Source organism: Phyllobates terribilis, unplaced genomic scaffold, assembly GCF_046119375.1.
Source record: "Phyllobates terribilis strain yellow unplaced genomic scaffold, ASM4611937v1 Scaffold_3__8_contigs__length_932513732, whole genome shotgun sequence".
NCBI classification, from domain to species: Eukaryota; Metazoa; Chordata; class Amphibia; order Anura; family Dendrobatidae; genus Phyllobates; species Phyllobates terribilis.
Genome location: NW_027362763.1, coordinates 719,357,995 through 719,383,431, shown reverse-complemented (window position 1 = coordinate 719,383,431; position 25,437 = coordinate 719,357,995). Strand labels below are relative to the sequence as shown.

The 25,437-nt window shown below is 46.7% G+C and overlaps 1 protein-coding gene across 1 annotated transcript in view; it reads right to left on the bottom strand.

Annotated features, from left to right (window-relative positions):
* The window catches only part of PLEKHH2 (pleckstrin homology, MyTH4 and FERM domain containing H2), a 255,616-nt gene that overhangs the window by 176,703 nt on the left and 53,476 nt on the right, over positions 1–25,437 (bottom strand). The window contains exon 2 of the mRNA XM_073672039.1: positions 8,160–8,289. Coding sequence (XP_073528140.1) covers positions 8,160–8,282 — 123 coding nt within the window. The 5' untranslated portion in view covers positions 8,283–8,289. The remainder of the gene's footprint in view (positions 1–8,159; positions 8,290–25,437) is intronic.

Sequence of the window (25,437 nt, the reverse complement as noted above, 5' to 3'; positions counted from 1 at the left end):
AAACCACATGTGACGGATCAATCCCGTACTCCAAGATTTTGCCACATGGGGGTTGTCGTAGCGCCTATGCAGCTAATGGGACATAATGTTATAAAGTGGGGTGAATATTGTGGATCACATATTGTTGGACATTCTGTGATGTGACCGAAGCACTCCTGGCCCCCACCTTCCTGTGCTCACTTAGCAGGGGCAAACAGACAATGTGCTGATTAATGGGTTGTTGCATAACTGCTGTCTGGGAGCCTACTGTGGGTATTATCTGGTGAGAACAATGGGTGCTAAAAATAGCTTGTGTGATTCTCTATAAAACCTGCTTGTAAGAATAAAAGTTTAGTTCATCTTGGAGACACTGTGCGATAGTCATATTTTATATATCCCAGTGTAAGAAAAGCCTTTCCATGTCAGGGGCCTGCAGAAGAAGATTGGACATCTGCGGATGGGGTAACTAGCTCCCGTCACACTGGTGGCAACGGTGGGACTCTGTCCATCTTCTTCAGGAACCAAGGACTGAATGGAAGACATCTACCGGAAGCTAAAGAGGAATACGTTGAAGGACCTTGTGGAAGCTCGAGGGTTAACCGCCAGCAACTAAACAAAAGTGGATTTGATAGCAGCCATTATGGAGCTCGACAACGCAACAACCTCCAACGCTAACGTGGAAGAGACTGAATTCCAGAGGGAGGTAAAGAGCAGACTGGCACTTTATGCTCCCAACCCGGCAGTACAGATCATAGATAAGGTGATGGCTGATGTGCGTACTGATCTGGATAAAAAGATGGAGATGGAGAGGGCAGAGCGGATGGAGCTAGCCAGGATGGAGATGGCAGAGTGGACCAAGATAGAGCTAGCCAAGATGGAGATGGCAGAGCGGAGAGAGGAGATACAGCGAGCAGGGGGAGCCCTGGCTTCCTCCCCAGTACCAGCAGGGGTAAGCCACAAAAAGATACAATACAATGCCTTCCGACAGTTGGGGGAGGCAGAGGAAGACATTAATGGCTTTCTGCAGGACTTTGAGCGGCAGTGTACCCTTCATAAAGTGGAGCCGGAGGATTGGGTCCAGATTCTGGCCAGCAAGCTGACAGGCCGGGCAGCGGATGCCTATCGCACTGTATCGGATAAGGACTGTATGGACTATAAGCGAGTCAAAGAAGTGATCTTGGCCCGGTATGCACTAACACCAGAGGCATACCGTCATTCATACCCACGCTGAATGGGCCTGTAAACTATGATGGTCACTGCTACAGTGGGTACAAGGTAGCAAAGCAGACACGAAGGAGGACGTCCTACAGCTCATCACGTTAGAACGATTCTTTACTGGGTTAACTCCCGAGACGCAAGAATGGCTTCGGGACCGACGACCGACGACTCTTGAGGAGGCCGCACGGCTGACCGATGAACATTATGATGCTAGGACGGCCCAATTGTCAGGGTCCAAAACTGTCTCAAGGGGCCCTCCCATGGGTCTGGAGGCCCCTAAACCACAGAAGTTTGGCGGGGGACCCACTAATACCCTGGCCTACCAGAGTCCTCCTGGGGTGCGATGCCACACCTGCCATCAGCTGGGTCACCTGCAGAGACACTGTCCCAACCGGACCCAGTGCACCCAGTGGCCAAAACCGGAAGCGGCTACCTTCAACCGGGCCGCTGTACACTGCTACCAAGGCGAAGCCGACCCGGCATCGGTGGCTATGGCTGAAACATATCCTGTGACTACCCGGAGACAAGCTCGAGCTGCGGAGGCGGAATCACACTCGGAGTCAGCCGCACCAGGCATCTTCTGACACAAAACTTCTTTTGGCCAGGGTTATCCCATGATGTTCGTCAGTACTGCCAGACCTGTGACAGTTGCCAGCGCATTGGCAAGAGGGGAGATCGCTGCAAGGCCAGATTACACCCCCTTCCCATTGTGGAGGAGCCATTTAGCCGAGTAGCGGTCGATCTGATAGGGCCGTTAGCCAAACCCAGTCCGTCAGGGAAAAGGTATATATTGACAGTGATAGATTATGCCACACGGTATCCAGAGGCGGTTGCCTTGCCTAACATACTGGCAGAGACGGTGGCGGCTGCCCTGCTCCAGTTTTTCTCACGGGTTGGATTTCCCCGGGAGATTATCTCGGATCAGGGCACCCAATTTACGGCAGAGGTGACCAGCCAACTGTGGAGACTTTGTGGTGTAAAGTCCATTAGAAGCGCCCCATACCACCCGCAAACCAATGGGTTGTGTGAGCGCTTTAACGGAACGTTAAAACAACTCATTGGGACGTTCACCCGGACCTACAGGGACTGGGAGAAATTCTTGCCGCACCTCCTGTTCGCCTATCGGGAGGTGCCCCAAGAATCTACGGGGTTCTCCCCATTTGAACTGTTATATGGGAGGTGGGTGAGGGGGCCCCTAGACTTAGTGCGAGAACTCTGGGAAGGGGAGGAAACCATAGCAGGAACCCCTATCGTGCCCTTCGTGCTGGAACTCCGGGACGGCCTGCAGGAGTTGAGTCAGGCTGTGCGCGTGAACATGCAGGCGGCCCAACGGTGCCAGCGCGTATGGTACGATCAGAGTGCTAGAGAATGCACCTTCGAGATAGGACAGAAGGTCCTGGTACTAGAACCGGTTAGGCAGAACAAATTCCAGGCCGCATGGCAGGGGCCTTACCGGGTAGTGGGGAAAATAGCCATCACCACCTACAATGTCGCCGATTGTGACGACCCCAGGGTTATCAACATGTTCCACGTGAATATGCTGAAGCCCTACCGGGAGCGCCCTGAAGAGGTCGCTGCCATCTGCGCACCCGAAGCAGAGGATTTAGCCGAACTCCCCTTGCCTGATGTCTTAGGTGAGAGGACACAGTCAAAAACCTGGGACCAGGTACACTTAGGAGAAAACCTAGGGGCCCGGGAGAGAGAGCAGGCCGAGGCATTGCTGAGGCAGCGGCAGAGGATGTTCTCAGAGAGACCGGGATTCACCCGACTTGCACAACACAAGGTTGAGACACAAGATCAGACCCCCCTGAGACAACCCCCCTTCCGCGTCCCGGAGTCTGTACGAGAAGGGATGCGACAAGAGATACAGGAGATGTTGCGTTTAGGGGTCATTGAGGAGTCAGATAGTCCCTGGGCGTCCCCTGTAGTGTTAGTGCCTAAGAAAGATGGGACTACCCGGTTTTGTGTAGACTATCGCATGCTAAATGAGAAAACTGTGACGGATGCGTATCCCATGCCGCGTGTGGACGAGTTGTTAGACCGGCTGGCTGGGGCAAAGTATTTGACCACCATCGATCTATGCAAAGGCTATTGGCAGATCCCCCTAAGTCCTGATGCTATTCCCAAGTCTGCATTTGTCACCCCGTTTGGCTTATTCCAGTTTCAGGTTATGCCATTTGGGATGAAGAATGCCCCCGCGACCTTCCAGAGGCTGGCTGACCGGCTTCTGGATGGTCTCCAGGACTATGCTTGTGCCTACCTGGATGACATCGCCGTCTACAGCGCGACATGGGATGAGCATCTAAATCATCTAGAGACAGTATTGGATAGGATCCACAAAGCCAGACTCACCCTGAACACCAAAAAGTGTCACATAGGCAAAGCAGAGGTGCAGTATTTAGGACATTGGATGGGGGGTGGAAAACAACAACCGGAACCCGCCAAGATTGAGGCCATAGCCAAGTGGCCCACCCCACGTACTAAAACCCAAGTCATGGCTTTTCTAGGGACAGCGGGGTATTATAGGAAATTTGTCCCTAATTACAGCAGCATTGCCAAGTCCCTCACTGATCTGACACGTAAGAACCTCCCCCGCCAGGTAACTTGGACCCCCGAGTGTGAGGAAGCCTTCCGCCAGCTAAAGGACGATCTCACAAATACCCCAATATTGGCCGCACCCGATCCAACTAAACGTTTCCTTGTTCACACGGACGCATCTATGTTTGGGTTGGGGGCAGTACTGAGCCAAGTCGGGCCGGACGGCCAAGAACACCCAATAGCTTATCTGAGTCGGAAATTACTGCCTCGAGAAGTCAGCTATGCGGCCGTCGAAAAGGAATGCCTGGCAGTAGTATGGGCTGCCAAGAAGCTCCAACCATATTTGTATGGAAGACAGTTTTCCCTCATAACGGACCATAACCCCCTGGTATGGCTTAATCGGGTCTCTGGGGACAATGCCAGACTACTACGGTGGAGTTTGGCACTACAACCGTTAGACTTCACCATCCACTATAGACCCGGCAAGCAAAATGGTAACGCCGATGGACTAAGCCGACAAACTGACCTGCTACCAACCTCATAAATCGTGGACCTCCTCCAGCTGATCCGTCGGGGAGCAGACTGGGTAGGCCGATCCTGTCCGGGAAGGGGGAGCATTGTGATGGATCAACCCCATACTCCAAGATTTTGCCACATGGGGGTTGTCGTAGCGCCTATGCAGCTAATGGGACATAATGTTATAAAGTGGGGTGAATATTGTGGATCGCATATTGTTGGACATTCTGTGATGTGACCGAAGCACTCCTGGCCCCCACCTTCCTGTGCTCACTTAGCAGGGGCAAACAGACAATGTGCTGATTAATGGGTTGTTGCATAACTGCTGTCTGGGAGCCTACTGTGGGTATTATCTGGTGAGAACAATGGGTGATAAAAATAGCTTGTGTGATTCTCTATAAAACCTGCTTGTGAAAATAAAAGTTTAGTTCATCTTGGAGACACTGTGCGATAGTAATATTTTATATATCCCAGTGTAAGAAAAGCCTTTCCATGTCAGGGGCCTGCAGCAGAAGATTGGACATCTGCGGATGGGGTAACTAGCTCCCGTCACACCACATATCCAAGCCCTTTCCACTTCCTGCCGACTCCAACCCAAAAATATCTCCCGCATCCGCACATTCCTCAACCATGAATCTGCAAAAACACTAGTGCATGCCCTCATCATCTCCCGCCTTGACTACTACAACCTCCTGCTCTGTGGCCTCCCTTCCAACACTCTCGCACCCCTCCAATCCATCCTAAACTCTGCTGCCCAACTAATCCACCTGTTCCCCCGGCCTCTCCTCTCTCTCAATCCCTTCACTGGCTCCCCATTGCTCAGAGACTCCAGTTCAAAACCCTAACCATGGCATACAAAGCCATTCACAACCTGTCTCCTCCATATATCTCTGACCTAGTCTCCCGTTACATACCCGCACACAACCGCCGATCCTCACAAGATCTACTTCTCTGCTCCCCTCTTATCTCCTCCTCCCATAATCGCATACAAGATTTCTCCCGCGCTTCCTCCCTACTCTCGAACTCTCTACCCCAACACACCAGACTCTCTTCGATCGTGGAAACCTTCAAAAGGAGCCTGAAGACCCACCTCTTCCGACAAGCCTACAACCTGCAGTAACCACTGCTCCACCATACCGCTGCATGACCAGCTCTACAGTATCCTCTCACCCATCCCTTGTAGATTGTGAGCCCTCGTGGGCAGGGTCCTCGCTCCTCCTGTACCAGTCGCTGTCACATTGTGTTAAAGATTATTGTAATTGTTTTTGCTATGTATACCCCTTTTTCACATGTAAAGCGCCATGGAATAAATGGCGCTATAATAATAAATACGGTAATAATAATTTATGTGTAATTTTTTCCAGTGCTGTAGGTGCTAGAATTTACTTTCCCTCACTCCTCAAAATGCATTGCTACTGACATTCACCAATGGTTTTCCCTGCCCTGGCCTGAAAGCCCGCCTCTCTTTTTATGCTTGTATGCAATTTGACAAACAGGAGAACAGGAGCAGAGAGACAAATGTGGCGCCCCTGAGGGTTCAGTCGCCACAGAGGTACTGCACCTCACCCAGAGGTGTGGCATCTCCTTCTCTCAGGTAAGGATGGAGTACTTCCCGGGACCCCAACACCTGCACTCAACACTACACTACTCCAGGCCGGCTGGAAGGGCATTATGCACTTCTTCTGCTGCCCCGTCCCTGGCTAGAGTGGGGGGAACCAAAAGTGAGGTGGGACCAAGTAGTGGGTGTGGGTGGAGGACGCAGACCAGGGGAGAACTTGAAGATATATATATATATATATATATATATATATATATAGGGAAGCCATCTTTTTAGGGAGTAGTAAGAGTGAGTCAGAAGAGGAGAAGTGAAGGGAGCAGAAGCTCTTCAGGAGCTCTGCTCGGGAGGCAGGCTCGGCCTGTCATGCCCAAGACTGAGAGAGAAGTGGGAGCATGGGAGGAAGGCTCCAGTAACAGAAGGGATCCCAGGGGGTATGGTGAGTGCAGGACGGCACCCGTACGCCCAAATCTGCCAGGCGTCAGAGGGATCAGGCCCCAAGAAGGGAACCAGTCCCTGGACTAGCCGAGTTACTTTAAGTCTCAGCTAGAAAACCGGAGGCTTCTGCACTTTCAAGGTGCAGTTGCCACATCCGCAACTAAGCCGCCGAGAAAGGCACCAAGCAGGTCCGGGAACTTCAAGTTGCCCAGAGGGATCTCAAGGTACCCGATCGGGACTTTGTGTGGCGGGGCGCAGGACAGGAGGGAGAGACCCAGCGCGGGAAGTCGGCTAAGAAAGGAACATACAGAGAGGGGTCCCGTTAAGTGCTCTTGAGATACTTGAGGGAGTGCTGAACCCCTGCCTAGTAAACGTAACGCGACGTGGGAGACTGTCAGCTGTATAGTGCTACCTGAGGAACCTGAATAACTGTGAGTAAACTCAAATGACTGCACCCCACTGTTTCTGTCCATTATTTCTATCACGCTATCGCTCCTTCACTACAACGCCCAGCATCACCATCTGCACCTACACTGCCCTGGAGCTGTGCTCTGCCTGTGGAGAGCCGCAGCAACTCAGCTGCCCTAACATCTGCTCCAGAGGTCTGCAGCAGCGCCGGTACCCATTACCGGGAACCACAGGTGGCGTCACGAGACAAAACTGTTATTCATCCCATCAAGTGACAAACCCCTTTTAAAGAGTAACCCCAGGGTACGGCCCCGGGAGCCGACTGCCGTGACATCCCAAGAAGGTAAAGGCCCCCATATCCCCCTGGGCGAGTCACAAAGTTCCGCCTGTAGAAAGACATAAACCCTCCTTCCTGTAGAAAGACAAAGTGCCGCCTCCACTTCCTGTAAAAAGACAAAAAGCAGCCCCCACTTCCTGTAGAAAGACAAAAAGCAGCCCCCACTTCCTGTAGAAAGACAAAAACACGCCCCAATTTCATGTAGAAAGCCAAAAACCCGCTCCCACTTCCTGTAGAAAGGCAAAAACCCACCCCCACTTCCTGTAGAAAGGCAAAAACCCGTCCCCACTTCCTGTAGAACGACAAAAACCCTCCACCCTCCTTCCTGTAGAAAGACAAAGTCCCGTTTCCACTTCCTGTAGAAAGACAAAAACCCACCCTCACTTCCTGTAGAAAGACAAAGCCTCGCTCCCACTTCTTGTAGAAAGACAAAGCCCTGCCCCCACTTTCTGTAAAAGGCAAAGCCCCACCCCCACTTCCTGTAGAAGACAAAGCCCCGTCCCCACTTCCTGTAGAAAGAGAAAAACCTGCCCCGACTTACTGAAGGACAAAAACCCGCCCCTACTCCCTGTAGAAAGACAAAAACCCGCTGCACTTCCTGTAGAAAGACAAAACTCGCCCTCACTTCTTGTAGAAAGACAAAGCCCCGCCCCCACTTCCTGTAGAAGACAAAGACAGTCCCCACTTCCTGTAGAAAGACAAAAACCTGCCCTGACTTCCTGTAGAAAGACAAAAACCCGCCGCACTTCTTGTAATCTGTCTTGCTGTCTCTGCTGCTGAATACGGATTACACTTGACAACAGGCAATGGACCAGCACTTTCGAGGTATTTTTCAGGCGTAAGACAATATAATTTATAGATAAAGTGATTTATAAATTGTCTATTTATTCCATTATCTATGAAATGAGATCAAGTTGTCTGAATGTTCGGAGACCAGGTCAACGGGTCTTTAATATTAGTATTCACGCTTTGTGAACCATTCGTACGGATCAGCGTCCCTCTGATAACATTTATACTTGTGGGTACATGTCACTGTAAATGCCAATTTAGTTGAATTTTCTTCTTTCTAAATAACTAAAATTCCTTAATGAATGTGTCTTTCGCTTGCATTACAGCTTATCATTCAGCAGAAGTTTCACGTTCGGATTCCTTTAATTGATGTAAGGTTACCTTCTCTGCCAGTAATTCCCGGATTCTGTTCGCCTGTGTACGGAACTTCATCAGCTGGGACTCCAGGGCTACGCATCTTTCTTCCCAGTCTATGGCTCCTTCACATTCCAGTTGCTCTGCCATGCTTGCTCTAAAAAGAAAAAACGTAAAACACATAAACAGTATGAGTGGTCACTTTGTGACACAGTCAATGCTCCCTCCTCTACTTCCTGCAGAGGATCTGCTACAATGAGCCATCTGTGAGACCCAGTTGAATCTTGTTTCTTATTACTGATGCTATCATGAGGATTAGTCGAACACAGCTGGAAAAAAAGCAAGAATTTGGCAAGAAAACATTGTATTCTTAAAAAAAATAAACATAATTCAGAAGTGTGAGCAGCTGATTATATTAAACTGGGGGTTTCTATGAAGACCCCACCATGACCTAAAGCTATTTCTTCAATAGTTGACCACGTAATACAAGGACAGGACAGTTCCACTAAAGATGAAGTTTCTTCACTCTCACTAGAAGGTCACAACCAAGAATCTCCTCTACGATGTTCATATACCCTAATAGGATAGACAGTTGGTGTCTTGATCGGACACCCCTTTACATTTTTTTTTTGCTAAAACATTTATTATATATTCTAAATAAGTAACAAGGAAAATGACAAGGGCACAATCCATAGAATCGCTGAATTTACAAGGTTGCGTATTTTGATTTCAGAAATTCCTCCGATTCATGATTTTTTTACGCAAAGTGAAAAATCGTCTTTATTTTTTGTCTTTAACTTTTTTGGGCAACTTTTTTTTAGTCCAAAAAGTGGCACCGTTTACAAAAAATTCCTGCCGTACATAAAATCACTCCAGGAGGGGACTGAATGGAGAACATTTGATGAAAAATGTTGTGACTTTTTGAAAAGTCACAAATGATGAATCGGGCAAAAATATCTGGAAACTTAGACTTTGTCCACAATGGCAAACTAAGAAAAAACAGAGAAACAAGTAAAAAGGTGACTTTAAAAAATGCTGCAAATGAAAAACAAGTGAAAAATTCACAAAGCTTGACAAAAAAGGCACAGAAGCAAAGATGAATCAACCCGAAGAGTTTTTAAAGTTAAAATCACTTTAGGAAATGTTTATTTGGTGATTTTTCTTTTCCGGGTGTACATTCCCATGGTGTCTTTAAGATTCCAGCAGAACTGCTGAGTTATTCAAGGCGAAAACGCATCAGGTAAAATGCCCATGGTCATACATGTCTGCAAATTGAGATTCTGATTTGGCTTTTATCCTAAGTCATATTGCAAGACTCGTTAAAGGGTCGATTGTGACTTGTAGGATTGCTGCTTCCAATAGGTGGCGCTATAGAGTTCAAGTCCTCTTTTTCTCTGAAGAGGCAATTTGCATGGTCATAGTTGGCACACTTGAGGTCATGCGCGCACTGTGCGAGCTGTGAGGATGCATAAGTCTGCAGTCACATAGAGTGACTGCAGACTTGTAGCCTGAGGCCAGATAGCCCCTTTAAGAGTAAAAAACCAAATACCCCCAAACCACACCAACAATCATAAAAAAACATACTGAAGACCATTTAATTTTAGCCATTGACTCACAGTCAACATTTGACACCAGGGTTTTTTCTACAAAAAAAGGTATAGAAATAATCAGAAGAAAACACCAGAAGGGTTAAATTTAGGTTAAAACTGTATGGTGGAAACTTTATCATGGGGGCAATTTATGAAGTCATTTTTACATGTCGCTGCTTTGCCATTTTTTGCGCCAAATTTATCAAAGTCTCATCTTAAGATTTTACACTTCTTTCTTGAACTCTTACTTCACTTTTATACCATAACCTCCCCTGTGTTTGCATCTTTTTGTGCAACATATACAAAAGTTGCAAGTCATAAATATGGTTAAAACAGGGAAAATGCAAGTGATCCACCTCTTATGACAAGCTCAAAATAAAAATGCCGAACTTGGTACAAAATGCATTAAAAATGGTGCACTATTTATAAATGTGTTTAAAAAGTAAAAAAAAAAAAGTTCCAAAATGTCTAAAGTTTAAAAATTGCACAAAATGTGCCCTAAAAAAGACACAAAACAAATGATAACTTCCCCCTAAATCTACAGCAAATTCCGTGAAGGGAAAAAAAATCCAACAATCCAATGAAACAAAAAAAAACTTGGAACTAATGAAGTTTGACATTAGAGAAGGGTGACCAAGTTGCAGAACATCATCAGTTTTCGGATGTTAGATGAAATGACATATTTATGGATTCTTTCCCTTTGAAATTTGGGATCTAAGACACAGGATAGCTGTTTGTCCTTTGTGAATTGGTATTTCCTAATGAATAAGGGCTCAGTGAAAAATAAAAAGGCACTTAGGGCTGTTTACTGTTTATTGATTTGGTTGCTACGGGTGAATGGGGGCAAAATAATAACTGTAACTACTATAATCAGTGGCGTAACATGAAGTTCATGGGCCCCTAGGCAAACAGGGTCTTTATTAGTATTGATCTTTTCATATGGGACAAAGGGACCTTCTTGGGCCCCTCTTGACTTCCGGAGGTGGGTGCGATTACAATCTCCTGCACCCGCTATAGCTATGCCCCCGACTATGAATTATGTAATTTTTGCATAAATGTTGTCAAATAATATTTCTAAACAACGCAAACACAATACTGTCTCTTAGAGCCCACGTGATACTACCATACAACACCTAAACAGTTAGGGCGGAAAAAGGGATTATCCAACAGCGTTGCAGACTCTTCAGTATGAACAGTGGGCTGCAGACTAGTTCACACTTGCTTGGACCACACTTTTTGTAGCAGCACCACGTTGCAATCAATGGGGTACAAAATCAGATCCCACCAAACTGATTTTGATAGCCAAATTTATAGGGACGTTTCATTGTTTTTTTTTTTATTTTAACTGAGTACCTCCTCCAGTTGCTGCTGCTCCACTGATTCTAGAACTGTTTTTCTTTTTTTCCTGTGTCCCTCTATTCCAAAGTTATGCCCCCGGTTATAGCAGTGCAATTTTCCCTTCAACTAACTGGGCGTGTACTACAGAGCTTCTAGGTGGGCGCGGCCATGTTTTGATTGGCCAACATCATATGAAAAAAGCAAACGCTCACAAAGAAGTTTGGTAGTACATGACTAGTTGGTTAAAAGGAAAATTTGCACCATTATTACTGGGGACATAACTTTGAAACGGAGGGGCACAGGAGAACAAGAAAAACAGTTTCAGGATCAGTGGAGCAGTGGCATTTGGAGGAGGTACTCTGTTTAAATAAAAAAAATCCAGTGAAATGTCCTCTTTAATGATGGATAATCCCTTTTGATGGCCTCTTTCACGGTAAAATCCTTGGTTGTCTTGAACAGCAACGGTTTTAAGGGAATCTGCCAGTAGGATCAACCATCTACAGTGGGGAAAATAAGTATTTGATACACTGCCGATTTTGCAAGTTTTCCCACCTACAAACAATGGAGAGGTCTGTAATTTGTATCGTAGGTACACTTCAACTGTGAGAGAAATAATTAAAATAAAAACCAGAAAATCACATTTTATGATTTTTAAATAGTTAAATTGCATTTTATTGCATGAAATAAGTATTTGATCACCTGCCAACCAGCAAGAATTCTGGCTCTCACAGACCTGCTAGTTTTTCTTTAAGAAGCTCTCCTACTCTGCACTCATTACCTGTATTAATTGCACTTGTTTGAACTTGTTACCTGTATAAAAGACACCTGTTCACACACTCAATCAATCACACTCCAACCTCTCCACCATGTCCAAGACCAAATAGCTGTCTAAGGACACCAGAAACAAAATTGTAGACCTGCACAAGGCTGGGATGGGCTACAAGACAATAGGCAAGCAGCTTGTTGAGAAGTCAACAATTGTTGGCACAATTATTAGAAAATGGAAGAAACACAAGGTGACTGTCAATCTTCCTGGGCTCCATTCAAGATCTCACCTTGTGGGGGTCAGGAATCAGCCTAGAATTAAATGGGAGGACTTGGTCAATGACCTGAAGAGAGCTGGGACCACAGTCTCAAACATTACCATTAATAACACACTACACCGCCGTGGATTAAAATCCTGCAGGGCACGCAAGATCCCCCAGCTCACACCAGCACCCATCCAGGCTCGTTTGAAGTTTGCCAATGATGATCCAGAGGAGGCATGGGAGAAGGTTATGTGGTCAGATGAGACCAAAATAGAACTTTCTGGTATCAACTCCACTCCCAGTGTTTGGAGGAAGGAGGAGGATGAGTACAACCTCAAGAACACCATCCCAACCATGAAGCATGGTGGGGAAACATCATACTTTTGGGGTGCTTTTCTGCAAAGGGGACAGGTCGATTGCATCGTATTGAAGAAAGAATGGATGGGGTCATGTATCGCAAGATTTTGGCCAAGAACCTCCTTCCTTCAGTAAGAGCATTGAAGATGGGATGTGGCTGGCTCTTCCAGCAAGACAATGACCCGAACCACACAGCCAGGGAAACTAAGGAGTGGCTCCGTAAGAAGCATTTCAAGGTCTTGGAGTGGCCTAGCCAATCTCCAGACCTGAACCCAATAGAAAATCTGGAGGGAGCTGGAAAGCAATGTTGCCCAGCGACAGCCCCAAAACTTGAAAGATCTGAAGAAGATCTGTATGGAGGAGTGGGCCAAAATCACTGCTGCAGTGTGTGCAAACTTGGTCAAGAACTACAGGAAACGACTGACCTCTGTAATTGCAAACAAAGGTTTCTGTACCAAATATTAAGTTCTGTTTTTCTATTGTATCAAATACTTATTTCATGCAATAAAATCATACAATGTGATTTTCTGGATTTTTTTTTATTCTGTCTCTCACAGGTGAAGTGTACCTACAATAAAAAATAACAGACCTCTCCATTTTTTGTAGGTGGGAAAACTTGAAAAATCGGCAATGTATCAAATACTTATTTTCCCCACTGTATATGGGAATATTGGTACTTATAGGAAGTTGAATAAAATGATACCTTGATATCTCTGACCCGATGTCTTGTTTCAGAGGAATCCACATTTTTCTTAATATGTAAATGAGCTGTTAAGATCTATTTGCCGGACATAGATCTCTCTGAGAATCTGCCTCCTGAGTTAATTTTAAATGAAAGGGGGCATTACCACTGTGAGACATGTAGATCAGGAGTAATTGTTGAGTGAACTGTAAAGACAAAAGCGTAATAGGGTCTATCTGGGTAAAAAAAATTGTTAATATAGGGATATTTGCTCATCTGACAGGGTTGTGTTAACACAACCACTGAATGCATTTAGATACAGGCTGCTGCCGACCCATAGGATAAAGGACAATCAAAAGTGGAACCGAATGGGTTAACTCCTGGGCTGCCTGGGCAGGGAGACCGTTGACAGATGAAGACAAAGATCTGTGAAGATTAAATACGGTTTATTTGTCAACCCGTTTCGAAGTAGCACACCTCTTCTTCAGGACAAGCCACAGGAATTAAGCCATTTGGTTCCACCTTTGAATGTAGATCAGGAGAGCAGACTGTCAGTTATTACATGTCTCACACTGGTAACGACCCCTTTCATGTAAAATAAGCTTTGGAGGCAGATTCTGCATGTCCATATAGACAGCTTTGGAGGGTTGTTCCTACTAACAGATTCCTTTTAAAGGGGTTCTCTCCGTATGATCATCTAAAACCATTTTTTTTTTCAATTTGAATCAGTTTACAAAAGAAAAAATTCTCCTGTGTCTGGATATTGCTGGTAAATACTTATTGGTAATCTTTTCATTTCACCTCAGAACTTCCTCTAAAGCTGGCCATACACATGAGATAACTGTCAGCCGATCTGTTGGCCGTCAGATCTCTCTATGGACTCACTCATATTCATGAGCGCTTGTTCGAGCATTCATGTGCTTTCAATGGGGAGAGTGGAGTAAGTTCTAGTCCTGACTTATCCCACCTGAAAACAAATGGATTTTCTGCTTAAATTCCTACTGCTCGATCCTTCTCTGTCGCAGGAGAGTCCCCATACACATCAGGTGGTGGGCTGGTCCTGCTTAAGTCGGGTTTATCTGACTTTCATCTAAAGTCTATGAGAGCCTTTACTATGTTCATTGCCAGTGACAAGAAGCCTGCACAATAACGGAAATCAATCAATCAACCTCATGTGCACAAAATGATCCAGGAGGACTATGTGAGCATGTGTGACCACTGGTACTGGACACATTAGGTGGATTTTCTGTGATGGAAGCAAAAAAAACAGTAGGGGGTGCCATAACAATTGTGTAACTAGTTATAACTACACATGTATAGGACAACCATCGTAAAGGTGTATAGGTTTAAATAGATGCTATATAGGACAATTTTACTACTGAAGGTACAGTGGGTACGGAAACGTATTCAGACCCCTTTAAATTTTTCACTCTTTGTTTCATTGCAGCCATTTGGTAAATTCTAAAAAGTTCATTTTTTTTCTCATTAAAGTGCACTCTGCACACCATCTTGACTGAAAAAAAACAGAAATGTAAAAATGTTTGCAAATTTATAAAAAAATAAAAACTGAAATATCACATGGTCATAAGTAGTGTTGAGCGAACATGCTCAACACTGCTCGGTACTCGCCCGAGCATCTCACTACTCGGGATGTTCGGCGAGCACCGAGCAGTTCCGGGTTACTCGGGCGGGAGCTCGGGTCTCCGCCTTGCACGTTTGGCGCTCTTTACAGAGCCAATGAACATGCAGGGATTGCCAGCCAGTCACTGGAATGCGCAGCCATGTTGTTTGTGGGCATTACAGTGATTGGCTGACCGCACAGCTCCACCTTGAGTATTTAAAACCGGGCGCCGCCATCTTGAACACAGTAGCTCCGGATCAGACAGTGTAGGGAGAGTGCTGCTGAGCTAGGGAGAGATTTATAGTGCGAAATAGGTAGTGTACGGTCTCTAAAGCCTGCCAAATCAAACAAACAGTCCTTCTCAGGACTAATATCCATCCCAGATATCAGGCAGGAAGGCAGGCAGGCTGTATAGGAGACGCAGTGGTTATACCAGCAAACGCTGCATTACAGTCCTGTGTGCTCCTGTTGGTCAAATTGCTAGACTTATCCCCCGGTCTCAGGGGCCAGGAAAAATCCTTTTTTTTAATCTAAATCCTGTATTTTTTTTTTCCTCAGTCAGACTGTACAAATACGCGTCTTATTAACCTTTTGGTATTCCCCTCCCCCCCAAAAAAAAAATTGAGTGTGTCTGTGACTGTTCAGACACAAATATATCTGTTTAAAAGAGTCTGGTGTAGGCCAGAGAAATAGAACTGTGGTTTTACAGTTCCACGGATCAAATCTCTGTATTATCCTGCTTTTGGCATTTTTTGCCGTAAAAAAAAACAGTAATAGTGTCTCCCTGACTGTTCAGACACCAATATATCTGTTTAAAATTAGAGTCTGGTGTAGGCCAGAGAAATAGAACTGTGGTTTTGCAGTTCCACGGGTCAAATCTCTGTATTATCCTGCTTTTGGCATTTTTTGCCGTAAAAAAAACTGTAATTGTGTCTCCCTGACTGTTCAGACACCAATATATCTGTTTAAAAGAGTCTGGTGTAGGCCAGAGAAATAGAACTGTGGTTTTGCAATTCCACGGGTCAAATCTCTGTATTACCCTGATTTTGGCATTTCTTCCGTAAAAAAAACTGTAATAGTGTCTCCCTGACTGTTCAGACACAAATATATCTGTTTAAAAGAGTCTGGTGTAGGTCAGAGAAATAGAACTGTGGTTTTACAGTTCCATGGGTCAAATCTCTGCATTATCCTGCTTTTGGCATTTTTTGCCCTAAAAAAAACTTGTAATAGTGTCTCCCCGACTGTTCAGACACCAATATATCTGTTTAAAAGAGTCTGGTGTAGGCCAGAGAAATAGAACTGTGGTTTTGCAGTCCCACGGGTCAAATCTCTGTATTATCCTGCTTTTGGCATTTTTTCCGTAAAAAAAAACTGTAATAGTGTCTCCCTGACTGTTCAGACACAAATATATCTGTTTAAAAGAGTCTGGTGTAGGCCAGAGAAATAGAACTGTGGTTTTGCAGTTCCACGGGTCAAATCTTTGTATTATCCTGCTTTTGGCATTTTTTGCCGTAAAAAAAACTGTAATAGTGTCTCCCTGACTGTTCAGACACCAATATATCTGTTTAAAAGAGTCTGGTGTAGGCCAGAGAAATAGAACTGTGGTTTTGCAGTTCCACGGGTCAAATCTCTGTATTATCTTGCTTTTGGCATTTTTTGTCATAAAAAAAACAAACTGTAATAGTGTCTCCCTGACTGTTCAGACACCAATATATCTGTTTAAAAGAGTTTGGTGTAAGCCAGAGAAATAGAACTGTGGTTTTGCAGTTCCACGAGTCAAATCTCTGCATTATCCTGCTTTTGGCATTTATTCCGTAAAAAAAAACTGTAATAGTGTCTCCCTGACTGTTCAGACACCAATATATCTGTTTAAAAGAGTCTGGTGTAGGCCAGAGAAATAGAACTGTGGTTTTCCTCTTCCACGGTTTTAATCTCCTTTTTATTACCCTTTTTCCATTGATAGTGCAAGTGTAAGCTATTTTACTTCATTTACAATGGGCAAGGCGCGTGGCAAGGGACGTGGAACTGGACGTTCTGGTGATGGTGCGTGTAGAGGAAGGGGCCGTGGCCAAGGTGAAAATGTGCCACAACCAATAGCCACATCTTCTCGCTCCCACTTCTTGACCAAATTACTAGGGAAGCACACTACAACACCAGTATTGCGAACTGATGAGTGTGAACAGGTTATTAATTGGATAGCAGATAATACTTCCAGTTACCTGGGCACCACCTCCTCCGGTCTGTCTTCCACACGGTTAAGTTTTAGTAGCCGTGAGACTCGACCGCATACTCCTCCTCACCCTGATGCTCCTTCCTCCCACCATGCCGAGTGTTGTCAGACAGCAACTGATCCCACACTTGGACACACTGAAGAGCTGTTCACTGGTCCATTTCCATATTTGTGCCCCTCGCCTGCTCCGTTTGAAGTGGTGGAAGAGGAGATCCCATGTAGCAATGCCCAAATATTTGAACAGCCACGGCCACAGGAAGTCGATGCTGGCAATTTGTCACAAGAGGTGGACGATGACGAGACACAATTGCCACGAAGTGAGGAGGAGGATCGTGGTGCGCAAGTGGACGAGGAGGAGGTGGTGGATGATTTAGTAACTGACCCAACGTGGCAGGAGGACACGCAGAGCGAGGCCAGCAGCACACAGGGGGAGGGAGGCAGAGTACCCCAACAGGCAGGAAGAAGCAGTGTGGTGGCCGCACACAGAAGGCGGGCAAGAGTTCCACGTAACACCAACACGAGGGACGTTGCCAGTACAACCGGTAGGTCTTCCAGAGTCTGGAATTTTTTTAAAGACTCTGCTGAAAATCCCAAAAAGGCCATTTGTACCACCTGCCATGCCAGCATCAGCAGGGGTGACAAAACTACCAGCCTGACCACCACCAACATGATCAGGCACATGTCAGCAAAGCACCCGACTTTGTACGTGTAAGAGAACCCCCTGTTGTGCGTGCAATGCAATCCCCTGTCCATACTGCATGCAAAGATGCCGTCCTCACAGTCTTTCTCAAGAAACAGCATCAACGTCCACGTCCACATCCAACCGCAGCGTTCAATTGTCCATATCCCAGCCCTTTGAACGAAAGCGCAAATTCGCAGCCAACGCCCCACAGGCCACAGTCCTAAATTTGCACATTTCACGACTGCTTGCGTTGGAAATGCTGCCTTTTAGGCTGGTGGAGATGGAATCCTTCCGCAACCTTATGGCGGTGGCCGTCCCTCGGTACTCGGTCCCCAGCCGACACTATTTTGCCCGGTGTGCCATCCCCGCACTACACAAGCACGTGTCCAAAAACATCTGCCGTGCCCTCAACAACGCAGTTACTGGGAGGGTCCACCTGACAACGGACACGTGGACAAGTGCTTGTAGCCAGGGACGGTACATCTCCCTGACGGCACACTGAGTAAACATAGTGGAAGCCGGGACTTGGTCGGACCTTGGGACGGAACACATCCTCCCCACACCGAGGATTGCGGACCCTATGTCTGTCAGAGTTGCCCCCACAGTGTACAGCTCCTGCGCATCATCCTCCTCCTCCTCCTCATGTTCAGCCTACATCTCAGATATCACCACATCAGTTACAAGCAGGAAGCACTGCAGTACTGCCTCAGCCAAGCGGCAACAGGCTGTGCTGAAACTCATAAGCTTAGGTGATAAACCTCACACTGCTTGCGAGTTGTGGACAGCTGTGAAAGAGCAGGCAGATCTGTGGCTGAGACCGCTGAACCTACATCCAGACATGGTCGTGTGTGACAATGGCCGTAACCTGGTGGCGGCTCTGAGGCGAGGTGAGATCACACAGGTACCATGCCTGGCTCATGTGCTTAACCTCGTGGTTCAGCGGTTTCTTAAATCGTACCCCGAGTTGCCAGATCTGCTGTCAAAGTACGCCGCCTGTCAGCTAATTTTCGGAAGTCGGCTACAGCTTCCACCGCCCTTGCTGTGTTGCAGCAGCGTTTGCAACTTCCGGCACACCGACAGGTGTGATGTCCCACACGTTGGAACTCTACCCTCCACATGTTGCAAAGGATTTGTGAGCAGAAGAGAGCAGTTGTGGAGTACCAGCTGCAACAAGGCCGTCGATATTCAGGTCAGACTCCACACATAAGACCTCAGGAGTGGACCTGGATGTCTGACATATGTACCATCCTGACAAACTTTGAGGAGTCCACCAAGATGGTGAGTGGCGATGACGCCATCATTAGCGCCAGCATCCCACTTGTCTGTCTTTTGCAACGTTCTCTGCAGAGAATTAAAGAGGAGGCATTGCAGCCAGAGTATGATGAGATGGATCAAGAAGCCATAATGGGCAATAACACACAGCCCAGCCTCATCTCATCCCAACGTGCATTGGGGGACAAAGAGGGAGAGAAGGAGGAGGAGGAGGAAGAACAGGAGCTGGTATCATGCGCTGTAGACGGTAGTACCTGTACAACTGTCATACAGTCGGTTCAGCGAGGGTGGCCTGCAGACAGGGGGGGGGGGAGGAGGAGAGCATGGTCAGTCGTCATCTTGGTGAGCACACGGAAGTCTTGCCCGTTACCAGTCTGGCACGCATGGCTGACTTTATGTTACGCTGCCTTAACCGTGACCCTCGTGTTGTCAAAATGTTGGGTGACAGTCATTACTGGTTGGTGACACTTTTAGACCCCCGCTACAAGGAGAACTTTCACTCTCTTATTCCTGAGGTGGAGAGGTCTACAAAAATGTGGCAGAACCAGAAGGCCCTAGCTGCAGAACTGTTAAAAAAATTCTCATCTGAACATGCTAGCGGCAGAGGTCACAGTTCGTTGACCAACCAAGGCGTACAGGCGAGAGAGACGCAACTCCAATCCAGCAGAGGCAGGGGAACACTGTCAACATTCTGGGACAGTTTTCTGAGACCCGCCCAGCTTACAGGCCCTGAGGCGCGGGGTACTCTCACAAGGAGTGGAAAGTTTCAAAAGATGGTGAGGGAGTACCTTGCCGACCGTACCAGCGTCCTCCGTGATTCCTCTGTGCCTTTTAATTATTGGGTATCCAAGCTGGACACTTGGAATGAACTCGCTCTGTACGCCTTGGAGTTCCTGGCCTGCCCTGCCGCTAGCGTGATAATTGAGCGTGTTTTTAGTGCCGCTGGGGAATTATAACTGATAAGCGCACTCGCCTGTTAACTGACAATGCTGACAAGCTGACCCTTATCAAAATGAACAAGGGCTGGATTGGGCCAGACTTCTCATCACCACCAAATGACAGCAGAGTAACATAAATCCACTGTGTTATTTCGGGAGGTGTATTCCCATGCACCGCTTCACACCCACACATGGGTATACGCTTCTTCATTTCAGCTGTTTTTTGCTCTTCTCCTTATCCTCAGCCTCCAACACTACTATACCACCAGGGTGACCGTGGTCCGTGTTGCCAGCATTGCAAGTTCCTCCGTCCTAATTTTTGGCAGCTTTTGATTGGAAGGCATAGGCAAAGCCAATTGGCATTAAAACCGTCTTGTTAAGCTACTGCGACCTCCACGTCCCTTACAAGGGGCATTAAAACCGTCTTGCTAAGCTACTGCGACCTCCACCATTCTTCCAAGGGGCATTGATATTGTCTTTTTATTCCACTGCGACCTCCACCATTCTTCCAAGGGGCATTAAAACTGTCTTGTTAAGCTACTGCTACCTCCACGTCTCTTCCAAGGGGCATTAAAAGCGTCTTGTTAACCTACTGCAACCTCCACGTCTCTTTCAAGGGGCATTAAAACAGTCTTGTTAAGCTAATGCGACCTCCACCATTCTTCCAAGGGGCATTAAAACCGTCTTGTTAAGCTACTGCGACCTCCACCATTCTTCCAAGGGGCATTAAAACCGTCTTGTTAATCTACTGCAACCTCCACGTCTCTTCCAAGGAGCATTAAAATCGTCTTGTTAAGCTACTGCGACCTCCACGTCTCTTCCAAGGGGCATTAAAACCATCTTGTTAAGTTACTGCGACCTCCACCATTCTTCCAAGGGGCATTAAAACCGTCTTGTTAATCTACTGCAACCTCCACGTCTCTTCCAAGGAGCATTAAAATCGTCTTGTCAAGCTACTGCGACCTCCACCATTCGTCCAAGGGGCATTAAAACCGTCTTGTTAAGCTACTGCGACCTCCACCACTTTTTCAAGGGGCATTAAAACCGTCTTGTTAAGCTACTGTGACCTCCACCACTTTTCCAAGGGGCATTAAAACCGTCTTGTTAAGCTACTGCGACCTCCACCATTCTTCCAAGGGGCATTAAAACCATTTTGTTAAGCTACTGCGAACTCCACGCCTCTTCCAAGGGGCAATAAAACCATCTTGTTAAGCTACTGCGACCTCCACGTCTCTTCCAAGGAGCATTAAAACCGTCTTATTAAGCTACTGCGACCTCCACCACTTTTCCAAAGGGCATTAAAACCGTCTTGTTAAGCTACTGCTACCTCCACGTCTCTTCCAAGGGGCATTTAAAGCGTCTTGTTAACCTACTGCAACCTCCACGTCTCTTTCAAGGGGCATTAAAACCATCTTGTTAAGCTATTGCGACCTCCACCATTCTTCCAAGGGGCATTAAAACCGTCTTGTTAAGCTACTGCGACCTCCACCACTTTTCCAAGGGGCATTAAAACCGTCTTGTTAAGCTACTGCAAACTCCACGTCTCTTCCAAGGGGCATTAAAACCGTCTTGTTAAGCTACTGCGACCACCACGTCTCTTCCAAGGGGCATTAAAACCGTCTTGTTAAACTACTGCGACCTCCACCATTCTTCCAAGGGGCATTAAAACCGTCTTGTTAAGCTACTGCGACCTCCACCATTCTTCCAAGGGGCATTAAAACCGTCTTGTTAAGCTACTGCGACCTCCACCACTTTTCCAAAGGCCATTAAAACCGTCTTGTTAAGCTACTGCGACCTCCACGTCTCTTCCAAGGGGCATTAAAACCGTCTTGTTAAGCTACTGCGACCTCCACGTCTCTTACAATGGGCATTAACACTGTCTTGTTAAGCTACTGTGACCGCCACCATTCTTCCAAGGGGCATTAAAACCGTCTTGTTAAGCTACTGCGACCTCCACCACTTTTCCAAGGGGCATTAAAACCATCTTGTTAAGCTACTGCGACCTCCACGTCTCTTCCAAGGGGCATTAAAACCATGTTGTTAACATACTGCGACCTCCACGTCTCTTTCAAGGGGCATTAAAACCGTCTTGTTAAACTACTGCGACCTCCACCATTCTTCCAAGGGGCATTAAAACAGTCTTGTTAAGCTACTGCGACCTCCACCATTCTTCCAAGGGGCATTAAAACCGTCTTCTTAAGCTACTGCGACCTCCACCACTTTTCCAAAGGGCATTAAAACTGTCTTGTTAAGCTACTGCGACCTCCACGTCTCTTCCAAGGGGCATTAAAACCGTCTTGTTAAGCTACTGCGACCTCCACGTCTCTTACAAGGGGCATTAACACTGTCTTGTTAAGCTACTGTGACCGCCACCATTCTTCCAAGGGGCATTAAAACCGTCTTGTTAAGCTACTGCGACCTCCACCACTTTTCCAAGGGGCATTAAAACCGTCTTGTTAAGATACTGCGACCTCCACGTCTCTTCCAAGGGGCATTAAAACCGTCTTGTTAACCTACTGCGACCTCCACGTCTATTTCAAGGGGCATTAAAACTGTCTTGTTAGGCTACTGTGACCTTCACCATTCTTCGAAGGGGCATTAAAACCATCTTGTTAAGCTACTGCGACCTCCACCATTCTTCCAAGGGGCATTAAAACTGTCTTCTTAAGCTACTGCGACCTCCACCACTTTTCCAAGGGGCATTAAAACCGTCTTGTTAAGCTACTGCGACCTCCACGTCTTTTCCAAGGGGCATTAAAACCGTCTTGTTAAGCTACTGCGACCTCCACCACTTTTCCAAGGGGCATTAAAACCGTCTTGTTAAGCTACTGCAACCTCCACGTCTCTTCCAAGGGGCATTAAAACCGTCTTGTTAAGCTACTGCGACCTCCACCATTCTTCCAAGGGGCATTAAAACCGTCTTGTTAAGCTACTGCGACCTCCACCACTTTTCCAAGGGGCATTAAAACCGTCTTGTTAAGCTACTGCGACCTCCACGTCTCTTCTAAGGGGCATTAAAACCATCTTGTTAAGCTACTGCGACCTCCACCATTCTTCCAAGGGGCATTAATACCGTCTTGTTAAGCTACTGCGACCTCCACCACTTCCAAGGGGCATTAAAACCGTCTTGGTAAGCTGCTGCGACCTCCACGTCTCTTCCAAGGGGCATTAAAACCGTCTTGTTAAGCTACTGCGACAACCACGTCTCCTCCAAAGGGCATTAAAACCGTCTTGTTAAGCTACTGCGACCTCCACCATTCTTCCAAGGGGCATTAAAACCGTCTTGTTAAGCTACTGCGACCTCCACCACTTTTCCAAGGGGTATTAAATCCATCTTGTTAAGCTACTGCGACCTCCACGTCTCTTCCAAGGGGCATTAAAACCGTCTTGTTAAGCTACTGCGACCTCCACGTCTCTTCCAAGGGGCATTAAAACCATCTTGTTAAGCTACTGCGACCTCCACCACTTTTCCAAGGGGCATTAAAACCGTCTTGTTAAGCTATTGTGACCTCCACCATTCTTCCAAGGGGCATTAAAACCATCTTGTTAAGCTACTGCGACCTCCACCACTTTTCCAAGGGGCATTAAAACCGTCTTGTTAAGCTACTGCGACCTCCACATCTCTTCCAAAGGGCATTAAAAATGTGTTGTTAAGCTACTGCGACCACCATATCTCTTCCAAGGGGCATTAAAACCGTCTTGTTAAGCTACTGCGACCTCCACGTCTTTTCCAAGGGGCATTAAAACCATCTTGTTAAGCTACTGCGACCTCCACCACTTTTCCAAGGGGCATTAAAACCGTCTTGTTAAGCTACTGCGACCTCCACGTCTCGTCCAAGGGGCATTAAAACCGTCTTGTTAAGCTACTGCGACCTCCACCATTCGTCCAAGGGGCATTAAAACCGTCTTGTTAAGCTACTGCGACCTCCACCACTTTTCCAAGGGGCATTAAAACCGTCTTGTTAAGCTACTGTGACCTCCACCACTTTTCCAAGGGGCATTAAAACCGTCTTGTTAAGCTACTGCGAACTCCACGCCTCTTCCAAGGGGCAATAAAACCATCTTGTTAAGCTACTGCGACCTCCACGTCTCTTCCAAGGAGCATTAAAACCGTCTTATTAAGCTACTGCGACCTCCACCACTTTTCCAAAGGGCATTAAAACCATCTTGTTAAGCTACTGCTACCTCCACGTCTCTTCCAAGGGGCATTTAAAGCGTCTTGTTAACCTACTGCAACCTCCATGTCTCTTTCAAGGGGCATTAAAACCATCTTGTTAAGATACTGCGACCTCCACCATTCTTCCAAGGGGCATTAAAACCGTCTCGTTAAGCTACTGCGACCTCCACCACTTTTCCAAGGGGCATTAAAACCGTCTTGTTAAGCTACTGCAAACTCCACGTCTCTTCCAAGGGGCATTCAAACCGTCTTGTTAAGCTACTGCGACCACCACGTCTCTTCCAAGGGGCATTAAAACCGTCTTGTTAAACTACTGCGACCTCCACCATTCTTCCAAGGGGCATTAAAACCGTCTTGTTAAGCTACTGCGACCTCCACCATTCTTCCAAGGGGCATTAAAACCGTCTTGTTAAGCTACTGCGACCTCCACCATTTTTCCAAAGGCCATTAAAACCGTCTTGTTAAGCTACTGCGACCTCCACGTCTCTTCCAAGGGGCAATAAAACCGTCTTGTTAAGCTACTGCGACCTCCACGTCTCTTACAAGGGGCATTAACACTGTCTTGTTAAGCTACTGTGACCGCCACCATTCTTCCAAGGGGCATTAAAACCGTCTTGTTAAGCTACTGCGACCTCCACCACTTTTCCAAGGGGCATTAAAACCATCTTGTTAAGCTACTGCGACCTCCACGTCTCTTCCAAGGGGCATTAAAACCATGTTGTTAACATACTGCGACCTCCACGTCTCTTTCAAGGGGCATTAAAACCGTCTTGTTAAACTACTGCGACCTCCACCATTCTTCCAAGGGGCATTAAAACAGTCTTGTTAAGCTACTGCGACCTCCACCATTCTTCCAAGGGGCATTAAAACCGTCTTGTTAAGCTACTGCGACCTCCACCACTTTTCCAAAGGGCATTAAAACTGTCTTGTTAAGCTACTGCGACCTCCACGTCTCTTCCAAGGGGCATTAAAACCGTCTTGTTAAGCTACTGCGACCTCCACGTCTCTTACAAGGGGCATTAACACTGTCTTGTTAAGCTACTGTGACCGCCACCATTCTTCCAAGGGGCATTAAAACCGTCTTGTTAAGCTACTGCGACCTCCACCACTTTTCCAAGGGGCATTAAAACCGTCTTGTTAAGCTACTGCGACCTCCACGTCTCTTCCAAGGGGCATTAAAACCGTCTTGTTAACCTACTGCGACCTCCACGTCTATTTCAAGGGGCATTAAAACTGTCTTGTTAGGCTACTGTGACCTTCACCATTCTTCGAAGGGGCATTAAAACCATCTTGTTAAGCTACTGCGACCTCCACCATTCTTCCAAGGGGCATTAAAACTGTCTTCTTAAGCTACTGCGACCTCCACCACTTTTCCAAGGGGCATTAAAACC